The following is a 19,374-nucleotide window of genomic DNA, read 5'->3' as shown; positions in this document are numbered from 1 at the left end:
CTTGCGGTTTATAGTCCAGTGCGGCTTATATATGTACACATCATTCAATTTAGCTGCTGCGGCTTATAGTCAGGTGCGGCTTATAGTGCGAAAAGTACGGTAAATGTAGTTAGATGTTAAATTAGGCGTGTATGAACAAAAGTGTGGGCATATAGTTGTGTACCGTTCATAGCCATTTCAAATAATTGATTATTGTATATAGGATTATTGTATATTGGAGCTTGTCTTGTGTGTGTATGTGTGTGTGTGTGTGTGTGTGTGTGTGTGTGTGTGTGTACTAGTTCAAGTCTCTAGTCCTTTGTCCTGATATAATGTTATATATTATGATGTAAGTATTATGTGTGTATACTAGTCATTTGTCCCGTTTAATTGTTATGTATTATGAATAATGTTATATGTTGCACGGTCACAATGTATGTTTTTTTTTGTGGATCCCAGGAAGAATAGCTACTGCAATGCTGTAGCTAATTGAGGATCCTAATAAACTAAACCAAACCATATTCCAGTGGTTCTCAAAGTGGGGTCCGGGGAGGGAGTTCCAGGGGGGTCCCCAGCAACATGAGGTTTGATGAGTTTAATTTCACTAATATTCGTCACTAGGAAGTTAGTACAGTGAGAGGATGTATCAGATTGACTGCTCCTCTGTTATCTCTTCACCTACAGTATTCACCTCGTCTTCTCCCGCCCACTTTTGTTACTGTAGTTCTGTTTCCGTTTGCTCAACTTCATGGCAAAGATGCTATAGCTAGTGTGGTTATTCCCAAACCCAATACACATTACATATATGGACAAAAACATTTTTCCTTTACAATTGACAGACCTCGAAGGCCAATATAACCCTTTCTAAAATGTAGTCTCGTCACGCACGCATGGGAAGTGGAATTACAAAAGCAGCAAGATGGCAAGATTGCCCACACCCTGGCAATGCCCGATTCGCTGTGCACCATCCAGAGTATTTACTATTTACCTGTAAAACTTGAGCGAAGGTCCCACTGCCAGCAGGACAAATGGCACCACGGTGTAACTAATGGCAACCTGAGTCCCCGCCCACGTGATGACATCATAGACGCCCTTGTGCGTGTCTGAACCCTGGAAGTAGGGTCTGATGTTATGTCTTATCTGTAGGAAAGAAAACACAAGAAAGATGTACATACGGTACTAGATATGAATGTGTGAGAAGAATATAATACATCCATTATCCAGGTTCTTTTGAATGCTGTAAATGTGAGGCATAGTACACTCAACGTGCTTGAATTTACTTCTGATCGTATATTCGTCTGTGGACAATTACATGGAATAAGCCTGTAATTGAATGGGCAATCACATGCTTATTCCACGTAATGGACCTATCTCAAGCTCCACCCTCCTAAGTTTGTCAGAGGGAAGCAGCGGTTGTGATTGCAGGATCAAGAAAAGAGGGCGAGGCTTGATATTGTCCTGTGATCTTTAGTCCAAAACGACTGAAAATCGCACAGACAAAAGTATGCCATTCAATTGGGAATGCCTTTATTGTAGCCTATAACAAACAGTTTGAGGAAGAGGAAGCTGAATTGAGTGACCCAGTTTCCAAAATCAAGGCAACAACAACAGACATCAAGGCCAACTGCCCACTGAACCACTTCTGCTCATTTAGAAGAAAGGTCTCTGTACGAGTTAAAAAGCTAGTAGTTTTGCTTTTCCTATACACACACAAAGGTCACCACAATCCATCTTAAAGGACCATACCAGTGTTACTATGGCCACATAGTTTACATACACCTCAATAGTTTCCCCCCAAATCGCTTTATCTTTTAGATATTGCGTTTGTTTACGTTTTGTCCATTGATTGATTGAATACTTTATTTTGACACAATCGTAGGACAAACATTTGAAAAAACAAACAATAACAGTGTCAACACGCTGGTCAAAAATGGATAAAACACAATAAAGCCAAGGCTTGTTTCCATTGTGGTCCATACATGGAACATAAAAAGGCACAAAAACACGAATGGACATGTACACAAGACAGGACACCCTAAAAATAAGTACAATAACACCTAACCTGAAAACTCATACAGTCAACTAATGTTAAAAGAAAATGTAAAATCTGCAAACCCTTAAAAGCAACTCATTATAGGGCGGCTAGGTGGTGTAGTGGGCAAGGCACTCGCCACCAATGTGGAGACGCTGGGTTCGCGTGTTCGAATCAGCTCTCCACATTGTTTTCAGTTTAGCTGGTCGTCCGCAGTAATACACATTGGCCGTATTACGGGGAGGGAAACTGAAGGGTGGGGATCGGGCGTTGTGGACAGCGACTCCTACAGGTCGGTTGGTGCGCCTGCGCAGTAGAATCAGGAAGTGTCGGGGGCAGCGTGAGCCTCCCACTCGTTACTCCTCGCCACTGAGAGATCGAGCTGCGCAGGTGAAAAGATGCGACTGCTGTTACCTCAAGTACCGGAGGGGACTTGTGCTATGTATGACTTAGTCCACATTGCAGCCGGCTTGTGGGAGGCAAGAAACAGCGTTCGTGACAGGGGAGGGTTGAATTGGATGATACGAAATTGGGATGGGAGAAAATACAGAAAATGGGAGAAAAAGTGGATAAAAAAAAAAAAAGCAACTCATGATAAAAAGAGATAAAAACCAAGTTATGATAAAAGAGATAAAAACCATATTAACACATTAATTGCCAATAACGAGTATACTCGTTATTGGCCGCCATGCGTTGAGTGCCAAACTCGTTGTTATGATCGTTATTTCTTTTATTCGCTATTGGCATTCATAATTCATCCAGGAAGCCTCCGGGAGCCAGCTGGACTGCGTTATTTTTTTCCGTAGCCGCATTTCTGGCAAGACGCTCTCCGATTGGCCGACGCCTGTTTCTACACTGGTTAAGCTTAGGCACTCTTTCGAAGTTGGTTAAGGTTAGAGTTTGTCTTAGAGCGTGACGGCAAATTCTTTCGACGGTTAAGCTTAGGCACTCTTTCGAAGTTGGTTAAGGTTAGAGTTTGTCTTAGAGCATGGCGATAGAACGCCAGGTAGTTTGCAGGCTGTTTGACGCGGAAATGGGCAAAGACACAGCTCGTCACGCGATTGGGCAAACGCGTCAGTGGCCAATCAGAGAGCGTCAGTCGGGGGGGGGGCAGGTGGCGCACGGAGATTACGTTCGTCACCAACACCGGGAGACACTGGATTCGCCTGTTCGAATCCAGCTCCCGGCGTTGCTATCAGCTTGGCTGGCCTCTCACACTGATACAATTGGCAGTATCGGAGGGTGGGAAAGCTGAAGGGTGGGTCCTGGGCGTTGTGGACAGCGACCCCTACAGTTCGGTCGGGGCGCCTGCTCAGCAAGGGTTGGAACTAAGGAGAGATAGTGTGACCTCCCACACGCTACACTCTCCCCGGTGAGAACCTGAGCGGCCAGGTTGGCCTGCCGGCAGGCTGCACATGCGTCGGAGGAAAGCATGTGACAGTCTCCGGTCTCCCGGACCAACAGTAGGGGAAAGTACGCAACAACCAGGAAGGGTGGGATGGGAGAAAAAAAAAAATCGGGAAAAAGAGGGAAAGAAAGATAATAAAAAAAAAAAAAGAGCGTCAGTCAGTGGCCAATCTGCCAGAAATGCGGCTACGGAAAATAATAACGCAGCTGGACCCTGTCTGATATTGCAACGCCACAATACCGACGCCTGGTGGATTTCGGGCGAGTTACACTCCACTCTAAACCGGAAGTGCCGCTCGGTGCATCGGGGGAAAAGCTCCGCCAGAGATATCTTGTAACGTGGATCAATATACACACCTCGAGTGCATTGGATCGCTTTCGAGATGCAAGAATCAATATGCTTTTCGGGGTTTATTGTGTCATACAAATGGAAAATGGATCTAGCAGATCGACATCAAATAATTGGAATTTCTTTTCTCCAGACGCATCGGCCAGAGGTAAGAGGAATCTAACGTTATTTCCAGCTCGATTGTCCATTTATTTCATTGCAATCTGTCCGATCAACGTATGGTGTCTTACTAAAGAAAGCAGTTAGTGACAATCAAGGAATCATAAACGACCCCCCCCCCCTTTCCTTCACGCATGATCATGGAGCATAATGTATAGCGATCATATGCATTTGAAATTTTTGATATAGCGTGTATAAGAACGAAACGCCAATCGATAATGTATAATGCGCGTCGGGGCCTATAGCGCGCATTCTAGGAATTACTGCTATACGTCCGTGAAGCTCTGAGAGCGCGCACCAAAGCATACAACGACGGCCTAGTGGCAGGCAACATGAATGACCACAAGGTGGCGCGATACAACGTAAGGAGGACAGTGACAGAGGCCAAACGACGCTACAAGGATAAAATTGAACTCCAGTTTGAACAGGCTGACTCTAGAGCTATGTGGCAGGGGCTCAAAACGATGACAGACTACAAAGGCGCCTCCCTCAAACTGAACAGTGACATCTCCTTAGCAAATGACCTCAATACCTTCTATGCAAGGTTTGATGCTGGTAATAACAACACCAGCCCACAAGCCACGGCAATGGGGGGGGGGGGGGGGGGGGGTCGGCTGCTGATGGAGACGCAGTGTTCAGGGTAACAGAGCATGAGGTGAGGCGGACCTTTAAAAAAGTGAATATCAGGAAGGCAGCAGGTCCGGACGGCATCCCCGGCCGCGTCCTAAAAGTCTGTGCCGACCAACTGGCCCCAGTATTCACTGACATATTTAACCTGTCCTTAGAACAGGCTGTCATCCCCACCTGCCTGAAGAAGTCCACTATTATCCCTGTACCCAAAAAATCCAAGCCTGCTTGCCTCAACGACTACCGCCCTGTAGCTCTCACCTCCATAGCCATGAAGTGCTTTGAGAAGCTAGTAAAGGGCTACATCTGCTCCTCCCTCCCCATCAACATGGACCCCCTGCAATTTGCATACCGCCCCAACAGGTCCACGGAGGACGCCATAGCCCATGTGCTGCACACAGCAGCATCACACCTGGACAAGAGGCAGGGGAACTATGTGAGAATGCTATTCATCGACTACAGCTCGGCATTCAATACCATAGTCCCTTCCATACTCATAGATGGCCGCTCGAGGAAGTTTGTTGTGAGGAACCTTGAGACAATCTCTTCAATATCTTGCTAATCCTCTCTGTTTTATCGACCAAAACTTCACCAGAGGTTTTTAGGTGGTTATTTTAAATAGATCACGTTGAATCTGTGAAATCTAGATTGAAACCAGATTCAGCTTTAACCAAACCAAGCCCAGCAGTGGTCCTGCTCCCACCAGGCCAGACCCAGGCTGCAGCAGTGGTTCTACATCCACCAGGCCAGGCCAATGCTTCAGTAGAGGCCCTACTTCCAGCTCCAGCAGCTCAGCTACCACCAGCTCCAGCAGCCCCAGCTAACACCAGCTCCAGCAGCTCAGCTACCACCAGCTCCAGCAGCTCAGCTACCACCAGGCCCCAGCAGCCAGCTACCACCAGCTCCAGCAGCTCAGCTACCACCAGCTCCAGCAGCTCAGCTACCACCAGCTCCAACAGCCCAGCTACCACCAGCTCCAGCAGCTCAGCTACCACCAGCTCCAGTAGCCCAGCTAACACCACCAGCTCCAGTAGCCCAGCTAACACCAGCTCCAGCAGCCCAGCTACCACCAGGCTCCAGCAGCCCAGCTACCACCAGGCTCCAGCGGCTCAGCTACTGTACCACCAGGCTCCAGCGGCCCAGCTACCACCAGGCCCCAGCAGCCCAGCTACCACCAGCTCCAGCAGCTCAGCTACCACCAGGCTCCAGCAGCCCAGCTACCACCAGCAGCCCAGCTACCACCAGCTACAGCAGCTCAGCTACCACCAGGCTCCAGCAGCTCAGCTACCACCAGGCTCCAGCAGCCCAGCTACCACCGGTATTTCATATCAAGTTGTTCTCTATAGCCTTCTTAACACTAAACCACAATGCCACCAAAGAAAGAAAAAAATGAGCCTAAATCAGATGAGGACTATGCCTCACTTGCACAAGTAAATGAATTACTGCAACAGCAAAAAGAGATGTTCACTGCTCTCTTACAAACACAACAGGACAATTTCAAAAGCTTTGTAAAAATCATCATGGACTCTACAAACTCAAGACTGGATGCAATTACAAGGGAGGTCCAGGAAATTAAAACAAGCATCCAGTACACACAGAAGGAGGTTGACGACATCAATGCTAACAATGCAAAACAGTCAGATAGTTGCAAGTACATGCAATCTGACATCTGGAAAACCTGTGAAAGCCTGCTAACAGTCACAGATAAAATAGAGTATTTAGAAGGTCAATACAGAAGAAACAACCTGGTCATTGATGGCATAGCTGAGTTGCCTGGAGAAACCTGGGGAGACACGGAAGAGAAGGTGAGGAGCGTCATGGTGGACAATCTCAAGCTACAGAGGGACATTGAGATGGAGAGGGTGCACCGAACAGGGAAACCTGGGGAGGGACGCGAGAGACCAAGACCCATTGTGGTGACATTTTCAAAATACAAGGACAGATCAGCGGTTCTTCAGAGAACCAAAGAACTCAAAGGGACAAACATTTACATAAACGAGGACTACACAGACGCGGTCCGTCTGAAAAGAAAAGAACTGTTGCCCAAGATGAGAGCTGCTCGTGAGAGAGGAGAGATCGCCTTTCTGAGGTATGACAGACTGATAATCCGACCACGAAGTAGCACCCCAAAGCAGCCGAGGGACAGTTGAATGGTTCAATCAAATGTGGCCTGTCCTTTTACTTAAACTAAATGTTGATTAAACTCCCCAGAAAAGGGCTTAAAGTCGCCCACTTAAACATATGTAGTCTGAAAAATAAAGTAAATGATTTGAGTGCTATAATGTTTGAAAATGATTTACACATAATGGCAATTTCTGAAACTCATTTGGAGGAAACAATTGAGAATACTGAGGTAACTATACAAGGGTACAATATAATTAGACTGGATAGAAACAGGCACGGTGGAGGAGTAGCCATTTATATACGAGAACAAATTCCAACAAAAATAAGAAAAGATCTTAACTGGCCAGATGTGGAAGCCATCTGGATTCAGGTTCACCTGCCGCATCTCAAGCCATTACTTGTATGCTGCTGCTATAGACCACCCAATTCCGACGCTGCATATTTTGAAAAAATCTGTACAATGCTTCAAAATGTTTCGGACACTGACAGAGAAATTTATTTTGTAGGTGACCTAAACATAGACTGGCTATCTAATACCTGCTCTATGAGAAGAAAGCTTAATGACATAGCCACGGTATGCAACTTGTCCCAAATGGTAAACCTACCGACTAGAATAAACGTCAACAAATCCGGTGTATTATCCTCAACTTGTATAGATCATATTTTTACTAATTCAGCAGATAAATGTTCAAAAGTTGTTTCAGTGCCAATTGGATTCAGTGATCATAACATGATTGCTATGGCAAGAAAAGTCAAAGTCCCCAAAGCAGGTCCTAAAATCATACATAAAAGAATCTATAAACATTTCTGTGAGAATTTATTTATTCAAGACGTGCACAACATAAAGTGGGACAGTGTATTTGAGTGTATTCATACTGAAGAAGCCCTAGGAGAATTTATGAAGTTATTTTCCTCGGTCTGTGACAAGCATGTGCCCATAAAAAAACGTACTGTAAGATCTATCAAAGCACCTTGGCTAGACACTGACCTAAGGAGCAACATGAAAGAAAGAGATAGACTGAAAATAATCGCTCTAAATTCACGGAATTCAGAAGATTGGTTAGCATATCGCTCTTTAAGAAATAAAGCGACAAAATTAAATAAACTGAAAAAAAGGCTATACTACCAATCCAGAATTGAAGAAACAAAATATGATGGTAAAAAACTATGGAGTACTCTGAATCAAATCATGGGTAGAGACAAAATGGGTAAAATACCATCATTTATTGAATCAGGGGATGGTTTCATCACTAAGCCCTTGGATATTGCAAATTATTTCAATGACTATTTCACAAATAAAGTAAATACTATAAGAGACAACATGCCACCTGTAAAGGGTAACTTATCAGATTCAATTATAAAAAGTCAGATCATGAAGGACAAAGAATGTGAATTTGAATTTTTGGTCACAAATCTTTCAGAAATTGAAAAGTTATTGTCTGAATTGAAATGTGACAAACCCTCTGGTCACGACAATCTGGACAGTAGACTTGTGAAGCTATCAGCTGGAAGTATTGCTGGTCCGATATGTCATATATTCAATTTGAGTCTTAAGGAAGGAATTTATCCGCAAATATGGAAGGTAGCTAAGGTCACTCCTCTACCAAAAAATAGAAAAGAATCATTCACTGGACCAAATAGTAGGCCAATCAGTATTTTACCTGTTTTAGGTATACTTATGGAAAGAATTGCATTCAAACAAATTCAAAATTATTTCTCCCTTAATAACATAAATTCTGACTTTCAACATGCTTACAAACCAGGCTATTCAACATGCACAGCACTTACACAATTGGCTGATGATTGGCTAAGAAATATTGACTGTAAATTATTAGTTGGTACAGTACTGTTAGATTTTAGCGCAGCTTTTGATCTCATTGATCATGAACTGCTGCTTACAAAACTAGCTGATTATGGTTTCAAACACTCAGCTACTAACTGGATGAAAAGTTATTTATTCATGAGACAACAATGTGTCCTGTTTAATGGAACTTTATCAAGCTTTAAAACGCTACAATGTGGCATTCCTCAAGGAAGTTGCCTTGGACCATTATTATATTCAATATTTGTAAATGATATGCCACAAAGTTTAAGAAATGCAAGCAGTTCCATTTATGCAGATGACACTACAATATATGCTTCGGCAAGCAATGCCAAAGACCTCAGCAGTCTTCTTCAAAGCGAGTTAATGCAGATTTCTGAATGGGTCACGGTAAATAAGCTGAAACTAAATGCATCCAAAACAAAATGTCTAATTATTTGTTCAAAGCATGCTCAGAGAGAGAATCACAGATTAAATATTTCTTTGCAGGGTGCAGATATTGAGCAAGTTAAGGAGGCCAGATTGCTTGGAGTTATAATAGATGAAACACTCTCTTGGTCAACTCACATTAACAATATTGTAACAAAAATGAGCAGAAGTATTTCAATTATTAGACGGAATGCCTATTTTTTAACAGACACAGCTACCAAGCAAGTCATACAATCACTAGTTTTGTCACATCTGGACTACTGTCCAGCAATCTGGTCAAATGCATCCAAACAAGATTTAAATAAAATACAGCTTACTCAAAATAGAGCTGCAAGACTTGCATTGCATAGCTCAATTAGAAACAGTGTTGAGAAAATGCACAAGGAACTGTCATGGATGAGAGTCAATGAGAGACTAGTGTGTAGTCTTATTTTGTTTATGAGAAATATTTATACTTTGCATAAACCTGTGTGCCTCTTTTTGCAGCTGGTGCTTATTAGTGATGGTCATGGCTATGGCACTAGACAAGCCTTGAAGGGTAGGTTCGCCCTGCCGAGACCCAGAACTGAAGCCTTAAAGAAAACTGTAATGTACAGGGCAATGTCCTACTGGAATAGACTTCCACAATATTTGGTTTCAATTACCAGTAAGGTGGGATTCAAGAGGAGACTACGAGTGGCTGTAATGCAGAAAGAGGTTGATTTTGGTTAGGTCTAATCTGTGTCTAATGAATGGGTTCTTGTGTTGGGTTATGTGTTGTTTTGGAATGTGTTTGTCTAGTGGTTATGAGTATTAGAGTATGAGTGTATGGAATGTTGTGCTGTTTTTGAGCACATTTTAGTTTGCTCTGAGATGTCTTTGTTGTTTTATTGATATTTGTTGTTTTATTGATATTTGTTATTGTTGTCTTTGTTGTCTTTGTTGTTTTATTGATATTTGTTTTTGTTCTATATTAGAAAATTTGGCATACATATTTGGTTGTATGTCTGATTTTAATTGGTTTAATGTTCTATAATTGTTTGTATATTTTATTGGTGTTTTATTGATATTTGTTTTGTTTTTATGTTGTTTATTGATTATTCTTGTTTAATTTTATATGTTTGGATCCAGACCCCAGGAAGAATAGTCGCTGCTGAGGCAGTGACTAATGGGGATCTGAAATAAAGAAATAAGAAAGAAAAGAAATAGCCAAGCTCAGGGACCTGGGCTTGAACTATGACCTCTGCCAGTGGGTCTTGGACTTCCTGACTGGCAGACCCCAGGTGGTGAGAGCAGGCAACTGCACCTCCTCATCCATCACCCTCAACATAGGGGCCCCCCAGGGCTGTGTTCTGAGTCCCCTCCTCTACTCCCTGTACACACACGACTGTGTGGCTCAGCGGAGTAGCAATACAATCATCAAATTTGCTGACGACACAATGGTGGTGGGCCTGATCTCTGCCAACGACGAGAGGGCCTACCTGGAAGAGGTCAAGGTCCTGGCGGGATGGTGCCAGGAAAACAGCCTCTCCCTGAACGTCAGCAAAACAAAGGAGATGATTGTGGACTTCAGGAGGTCGGGGGTCAAGGACTACAGCCCCCTCAGCATCGACGGGGCACCGGTTGAGAGAGTCAACAGCTTTAAGTACCTCGGAGCCTACATATCCGAGGACTTGACATGGACCACACACATTGACAGTGTTGTGAAGAAGGCACGACAACGCCTCTACTTCCTCAGGCGCCTAAGGAAGTTCCAAGTCAGTCAGAAGATCCTTAAGAACTTCTACTCATGTACAATAGAGAGCATCTTGACCGGCAACATCACCTCCTGGTTTGGGAATAGCACTGCACAAGACCGAAGCAGACTACAAAGAGTGACACGTTCAGCCGAACGCACAATTGGAGGGGGGCTCCCCACCCTCCAGAACATTTACAACAAGCGTTGCAAGGGCAAGGCTAAGAGAATCATTAAAGACTCCAGTCACCCGAACAACTGCCTCTTTGAACTGCTGCGGTCAGGCAAGCGATACCGGAGTCTCAAGGCGAGCACAGAAAGACTCAGAAGAAGCTTCTATCCCCAGGCCATCAGGCTGCTAAACGAACAATGAACACTACACAACAACAACCACCAAACGCACATAGCACACGCATCCACACGCACACACTCACTTTAAACAAACACACTGTAGCACCCACTCCACACACTTTATAGCACACACCCACTTTAAACAAACACACTGTAGCACCCACTCCCCACACTTTATATTTATTGATGAAGGATTGCACTACAACTCGTACACCTTACTGTAAATTGTACCTAAATTGTACCTCATCCCATTTCTGCTTTGCACTATATAGTACTGTACATTAGTACACTGCATAGTATTGTATATTATATGGTAACTCAGTTACGTCTATTCTGCATCGAACATTGTACATATGTCTATACCGAACACTGTGACCTCATTTTCTTCTTCTAAATTACATGCTATACTATGTTATTTGATACTATCTTGTCTAGCACAGTCTCTGGAGCGTAACAGTAAGAAGCATTTTGTATGAAAGTATTCTGTACTTCTGTATGACAACTATTAAAGAAACTTGAACTTGAGAAACTCTAAAAACATATATTCTCGACGGTACTAACACGACAATGTATGAATGGAAAAATATAACGTTCCCACATCCGGAACGATAGATACCCGATGTTGAATGGGCCATAGTAATGTCGATATAGCTATAATATTTAAAAAGTTATAGCCCTGCAAAGAAGGTGAGCCACTCCATAGGGTTACAGCACTGGCAGAGAGTGATAAAGATGGGCATACTGCATGGCACCCAATGTGTTAAGACCAATTTGAGTTGCTGCTGAGCCATGTTTTTAGGGCAGATTTAAATCAGAGAGGGGAGTTCAGGGCCCTCATTCATCAACGTGTCTTACGCACAGATATGTGCTTAACCTGTGCGTACGACCATTTCTAAGCAAAGAGTGGGATTCATCAATTTCAACTTGAACTTTACTTCGTGCTTATGTGTACGCACAGCTCGGAGCACACTTAGCTGACGCCCAGTGGTAGAATATCGTTACTACGGCATAAGCGCTCCTCAGTTCTGCATTAGTTTCAAGGCGGAAATAAGCTTCCGTGCATTAGTGTTCAACTTCTGTATGACCCGTAATTCATTATAGTTCATTATAAAATAGCGACAGTAGTGTAATTATAACGGGCTCACACGCGAACAAGAGGTTGGCCTGCTTGTTTGGCACGGGGGGGCAGACGCAAAACACCAACCTCCAAACGCGATTAAATATTGTTTCAAATAAAAAGCAAAGTATTTTGTGTGTCATGTTTCCAAATAAGATTGGTCACGAAATGCTTTCTACTTCAATTTGTTGGTTAGAATAGATGACCTCCGTTGAAACTTCACTGAGACTAACAGTCTATTTGTGAGCTCCCGCTCAGATGTAACTTCACTGAGACTAACAGTCTATTTGTGAGCTCCTGCTCAGATGTGATAATAATAATAATAACAATAATAATAATAGCTTCATTTTATATAGCGCCTTTCAAGAGACCCAAGGTCGCTTTACATAGATAGGGGGGGGGGGATAACAAAGTAACAGACATAGTGGACAGACACACAACATATAAATATGATGATGGAATTCATTCAAGATCCTCTCCACCCTCGGGTCTTTGCCACCGGCACGGTCCATCGTGATATTGGAGATGGATCGAGCAATAGACTGTTACTGTAGCTGTCAAAGCTCCATCACAAATGCAGTTATGTGAATAGAAAGGGATTCCACTAAGTCAATGTTGCGATGCGCATTTGCCTGATACATGTTGTTGCTGCATGCCGGGAGGAAGGCGATGCTGAATGTTTTCAATCCATTAAATAAAACGGATACTTTTTGCAAGGGTTTACTGACTGTCATACAAATAATCAACCAACTACATACTGTAACTTTTCAGTGCACGTTCTTATTTACATTGTGACAACAGCCTTGTGAGTTCCCGCAGTGACCCGCACACAGACATGATGGAATTCAAGTTCAAGTTTGTATTGATCACATATAGGCAGGCTACACATGGCGTATAGGCTACATCATTGGCAGTGAGATTCATTGTTCTTGTATATGCTCTCGTATTATTGTTTATATAGGCTACCCAATACTGACATCAAAATAGATTGTATGACTCTAGAAATCATATGCAGCAGGTAGAAAATTTACAGAAAATCCGTCGCGATTTGGAATAAAATTGAGGAGAACTTTAATCCCTGGGTATTAATCAAACAAAACGGAAAAAGGCAGTCATATTCCAGCACAGTCTTTATTAGTGTTTGCGCTGCCCAGGCAGCAATGGTTAATAGATATCATATCCGACATCACCGTACGTGTACACGTCTGTCAGCCTGTCTCATAACACGCTTCCCTCGGTTTAGTCCATTCTTCCACATTTCATGGGGGTGTCCATTACCGTATATGGTTAATCGGGGCGGTTTTGGTATGGAAATACGTGAAAGTGTGCACGAGCCTCGGCGCAGGGCCAAGGTGATATTTATCATGACAGGTGTGCGTAGAACCTGCGTACGCACGTGTGGTAAATCCCGTTTTTTTTGTGCGTGCACTGATTCTAAATTCTGTGCTTACGTGTGGAAATAGAACATTTTCTACGCCACGTTGATGAATGAGGGCCCAGGAGTTTTATGAATGTTGGCAGGGCATTCCACATTACAGTAGCCGAGTAAAGAAATGCATCTTTCCCCATGCATGTCCTGACTCTCGGCGGGACCAGGTCCGTGGGGCTTCATCTTGTGGCGTGTTTGTGGACATCTCCTACTTTATTAAAATAATTTATTAGGTACTTGGGAACCGTTTCTTTCAGTACTTTAAAAACCAGTAGCATTTTAAGCTGGTGTTCCTCAACCCTAAACCATCCCAGACTGCTAAAGTGGGCTGGCGTTAGGTGAGTCCTAAAGTGAAGGTTGTGCAGGAGTCTCACTAGTTTGTTTTGGGAGGTCTGGAGCTTTGTCTTCATACGTTTGGATATGTTGCTGTACCATAAAGTGCAAGCATAGTCAAAGTGACATTGGATGAGGGCTCCAGCTAGGGTCCTCAGAGCGTTCATATTAATGAAAGAGGAAATTCTAAATAAAAATTAGTTTTTTTGATTGACCTTAGTAATCACTAGTTGTGCCATTTTTTCATTAGAAAGTTTGTTATTTAAAATAAAGCCCAGGTAGGTGACCACCTCTTTATCCTCAATAATGTTTTCACCTACTCTCATTTTAAAACCCTGGGATTTCTTTAGATTTCTTTATTTGACCCAAATAGTATGTCCTCATATGGCCCATATTCAATAAAACATTATAGAATGTACCTGGAAATGTAACACTGACGTAAAATTGTAACACTAACACTAATAGTTAGAACTATTGTTCCAAGAGTAAAATGTATCTCAACGGCTCCCTTGGCTCTATTGTGATTGATAGCTCAGAGGGCAGAACCAAAGTATAATGGTGGTCAACGATTGGCTGAAAGACGTGTGTGATTTTTGTAAACAGGAAGAGGAAGTTGGACTCACACTCACTGGAAAGAAGCTGTATGAAGGAAACATTTCAAAATCATGCGCTGCGTAGTTCAAGGCTGTGGTAGTTTTACACAAATATGAAAAAGAGAGCAAATACATTTTCACAAGCTTCCCAGTTCACTCTGACCCTGTTCAGAACTCTGACCACAGGACTCGGAAAGTAGAAGGGATTTGATATTAATGTGCAAATTTGAATGGCGTGTATTAAGGGTATAGGTAATGGTGAATTACCTAGCAACGTTCAAGTGCATTTACACACTGAATGACGTTTAAAAATGTAGGCTGAGATCTACTAAAGTATACACTGTATACACTTATGGACACAACATTTGTTGAAGATGGGGTCAATCTCTGCTCATGGCAAGAAGTCAACATTAGACCGGCATGGTCCTTTACCAGATGACAGCGTGGCACTAAGCTGACGTTTCACAGTGCAAATGGGCCAGGAGTGCGTCTTCCTATACCATCACTCTGCCACTGGATAAATATCCTCTTGTCTGCTCCGTTCAGTAGACCAGAGGTAAGAGCTCTGACTTAACCTCTTAACTGGCGCCCAGAAAAGTGGCCATTTTAAAACTTGAACTTGAGGACTGCATACTTTTTTGGGATGTATAAAGGACGGTGACGAGAGGGAATACCGGGAACTGGTAGTGGACTTCGTCACATGGTGCGATAAAAACCACCTGCAGCTAAATGTGGCGAAGACCAGGGAACTGGTGGTGGAGCTGGGGAGGAGGAGGAGTGCACCTACATTCTTATTCGTGACCTGTTCTGTCTAAATGTTGAGCGATTTGCAGTGTCAAATTTCCCTCTGGATAATAAAAGTATTTCTATTCTATTCTATTTTCTTGAAAAGCGTATCTTTATACTTTATAATTATAGCACATGCATAAGCCTGGTCTCTTTTGAAAGATAACATTCTGAAGTTTCTGATACAATAAAGAAAGATCACTTTTAGTGCTAATGAAATAGAGTAACATAGGTCTGAACTTGAGTTGTAGAAAAACTTGTATAAAAATTGGTATTGGTATGTAGTACATGTCCAAATATAAAAATCCGTTCAGAAATTAGTGATTAGGAGTGATTTTGGTAAACTGTGAAAAAAAAGAAGCTCTCCAGTAAACCACTTCCTCATTGACTTCAATTCATTCAGCGTTTTTTTCTCTTCCTTGTTTTCGATTGTGACTTTTCACCTAGATCCCCAATTCTGATTGTCAGATCCCCCCGTGGGGTGTCATTGGAAAGCCACTCATTGGCTACAACCCTGTCCAATAATTTTCAAGATCGCCAAATGATTGACAGAGCTAGAGAGTCGGGGTGGTAAAAAAAAAAATTAAAATAAAAACTCTGCTGTGTACTTTGGCACACGCCTCACATATCGGCATGTAACTCAAGAACCGCTGAACGGATTTTGCCGCCTGGAAGGGCAATCGCTAGAGGTCGGCAAAGTGGCGCATCGCACCGGTGGGCAAATCGTCCTCAAGAGGTCCCGGGGCCGGGCCGGTGCCAGTTAAGAGGTTAACTTAACACCTTATAGTGACAATGGCTTGGCACTACGTTACAATTCAACCTTTAGCTTCTGTAAAGAGATTTTGTTCAGATTTTTTGTTTGATTGTTAATTGTATGTATGATAAATTCAATTGTATTTGGGTTTAAAATCACATCATATACTTTTCCTACTGAGCACTCCTCAAACCCTCCTCAGCTCTGAGGATTGGAGTGGACCTTCCAAGTGAGCTTTAAGGGGGATCCTCAGAAAACTAGCTATGAATAGTAAAATGTTATTATTATTATTATTATTATTATTAAGAATAATAATAATTGTATTTGTATAGCACTTTTCATACAGAGGTTGCAGTTCAAAGTGCTTCACAACAGTAAAAAAAAATACAGACATAAGAGTATAAAAAATTGAAAATTTAAATACAAAGAGATAGAGAGGTAGCAAGGTTAGGCAAATCACAGTTCTTCAGCAATACAAATAATAAAATAGAATAGATTAGATAGAGTAAAAAAGTGCGGTTTGAAAATAGGCTAAAAATAATAAAATAGAACGGACAGTAAAAAAGTGTGATAAGATTGTTCAATAAAAAATATATAACAGAGCAGTGTATCGCTCTTAGTACTTTGAGTTTCTTTACAAAGTTCTAACATACAACAGAGCATCGCTCTAACATACAACAGAGCAGTCCGTCGCTCTAACATACAACAGGGCAGTCCGTCGCTCTAACATACAACAGGGCAGTCCGTCGCTCTAACATACAACAGAGCAGTCCGTCGCTCTAACATACAACAGAGCAGTCCGTCGCTCTAACATACAACAGAGCAGTCCGTCGCTCTAACATACAACAGAGCAGTCCGTCGCTCTAACATACAACAGAGCAGTCCGTCGCTCTAACATACAACAGAGCAGTCCGTCGCTCTAACATACAACAGAGCAGTCCGTCGCTCTAACATACAACAGAGCAGTCTATCGCTCTTAACACTTTGAGTTTCTTTACAAAGTACAGTTCTAAATGACCTTATAGAAAAACAGAGCAGTGCGTCGCTCACAACAACAGTGCATCGCTCTAACATCATAGAACCAACATATGAATTTGATTGGAAGTGTATGAAAGTAGGTAGGGTAAGAATAGTGCAGGTAAGGTACAATTTGTCAGGATATCCCTGATGTTTCATTGAAATGCCTGAGCAAAGAGATAGGTTTTAAGCTGTCTTTTGAAGATGTCTAGCGAGTTGGCTTCCCTGATGTTTTGGGGTAGTTTGTTCCACAGTTTTGGGGCATAGTTGATAAAGGCTGCATTACCGATCCTCTTTTGACTGTTTCTGGGAGTCTCTAGTAGTCCAGTAGCTGATGATCGCAGTGTTCTTGCTGGCCTGTGATTTATTAGAGTGTTGGCGATGTAGCTAGGTCCCTGTCCATTTAGAGCTTTGTATGTAAGGAGAAGGACCTTAAAGTAAATTCTAAATGTTACAGGAAGCCAGTGTAAAGCAGCTAAGACTGGACTAATGTGCTCTCTCCTTTTGGTTCTAGTTAGCAGTCGGGCTGCAGAGTTTTGGATTAATTAATTAATAAAGGCCAGAATACTGATTTCATGCTATCCTCCATTATTACCAAACCTCTAAACAGTCATTGATTCCGGCCAATATGCAGAATCCTGTTTGTCCGAGGGAAGCAGCAGTTGTGATTGGAGGATCAAGAAAAGAGGGCGGGGCTTGAGATAGATTGATAGATAGATTGTGTACTCACTGCACGTGCTGCCATGGTCATGGCGATGCCCGTCAGGAAGGTCAGGTAGTAGCCAGGGTAGACGCCGTGCCACATGGCCGACAGCAGGAAGGTGGCAGCAGTGGGGTTGATGGGACAGCGCTCGTAACACACCCTGAGGGGAGACAAGAGGACAGACATGGTCCACATCCTACGTTAGAAACAAACAAAGCCTTCACATGGCCATGGAGAAGGAAAAATACACAACTGAGTGAAAGATCTGAGGACACAGCGAGTTTAAATACAGAATACATGCACCATAACATACCGTACCTTTCAAAGAAAATGTAAATGGATTATTCTGTTGTAGTTGTATGTCTGTCTGTCTAAAACGACTGTCTCCAACTCGGTAGGTCGTGGACGGAATGAAGGAACACCAGGGACCACGATGGAGATAAATCCCTGACAATGTCTTATGTGTTTGTTTTACTCCCATACTGTATTTGAATGTTTGAATGAATGAATGAATGAATAAACCTAAAACAAACCGCAAACATTCATAACACTATTCTTTTGTTTTACAACTGTTGGTCAAGATGCTTGGTCTCCTGCTCACATGGAGATAGGATACTAGTGTAGCCATACAATTACCTTTTGAGCCAGAGAGACGTCTGGATATTCCAATTGTCCAGAAACGTCTTGAAACTGGTAGCAAACTGTAATTGGTAAAGTAAAAAGACACAATGAATGAGATTGGACTGTAGTTGTAAAAGGTTTTCACGAGAATATAACTGGCTTAAAAAATAAAACTCAACCCTAACCTCAATGTCGAGAATTCTGAGGTTTGATATCAGGTCCCATCGTGCAGTGCCGTCTCTGTTATAGCCGTTAAAACCAAATCCTGCAGCATTGTTGATGGCATCAGCTGTGAAAATCAAGAGTTCCATCAAAGCAACTGTGAAGGATGACAAAGCCTAGCTATCCTCATCCACACCGATTTCAACAAGGCCATGTGATTAGGTCTAAATACCTGCCAACACTCCCCATTGTTTAAAGCAGCTACAAGGAGAATGTTCAAAAAATATATTATTGTCATAATGATTGTAATACCTTCATATATATATATATATATATATATATATATATATATATATATATATATATATATATATATATATATATATATATAAAGTAAACAAATTAGAGCATTGCTGCGACGATTGGTAGCCTACGGTAATTCTCATAATAAGACCATAAGTAATTTTTTATTGATAAAGCAAATTTAATTTGGAAAGACTTCCTTTTCACCTGAATACCTTCAGCAGAACTCCAGTAGATCCAATACGGACACACACACCGTATCAATAGAAAATAAAAGTCGATGGACTTGTCAGTCACATAATTGTATTTCAGTCTCATCGATCTCTATGTTTCCACAGTAATCCTGCCAAGTTATGTACATTGAATTTACAATGATATATATGATGTCAAAATATTCCTAGTAGCTGCTTTGGTTAATTTCCTGTTTCTACCCCCACAAAAAAGTTTTTAATCAAGTATACCATAGAGACACAAACTAAGTTGGGCTTTCTATGGGGGGTATATGTTGCTAGATTAGATTGAGAAACCGTCTAATATCCTTCATACACTATACACACACTCCC

At 42.3% G+C, this 19,374-nt stretch overlaps 1 protein-coding gene across 1 annotated transcript in view; it reads right to left on the bottom strand.

The window, feature by feature from the left end:
• Window positions 1-19,374, bottom strand: part of mboat2a (membrane bound O-acyltransferase domain containing 2a) — a 161,822-nt gene that overhangs the window by 9,884 nt on the left and 132,564 nt on the right. The window contains exons 9-12 of the mRNA XM_084311625.1: window positions 18,532-18,635; window positions 18,362-18,426; window positions 17,753-17,885; window positions 968-1,119 (exon numbers count right to left, since the gene is read on the bottom strand). Of these exons, the coding sequence (XP_084167751.1) occupies window positions 968-1,119; window positions 17,753-17,885; window positions 18,362-18,426; window positions 18,532-18,635 (454 nt within the window). The remainder of the gene's footprint in view (window positions 1-967; window positions 1,120-17,752; window positions 17,886-18,361; window positions 18,427-18,531; window positions 18,636-19,374) is intronic.

The sequence above is a fragment of the Notolepis coatsorum genome (assembly GCF_963971535.1).
Source record: "Notolepis coatsorum genome assembly, chromosome: 3".
NCBI lineage: Eukaryota > Metazoa > Chordata > Actinopteri > Aulopiformes > Paralepididae > Notolepis > Notolepis coatsorum.
Note: the sequence above shows the minus strand (reverse complement) of the source record. Positions and strands in the feature narration are given on the sequence as shown.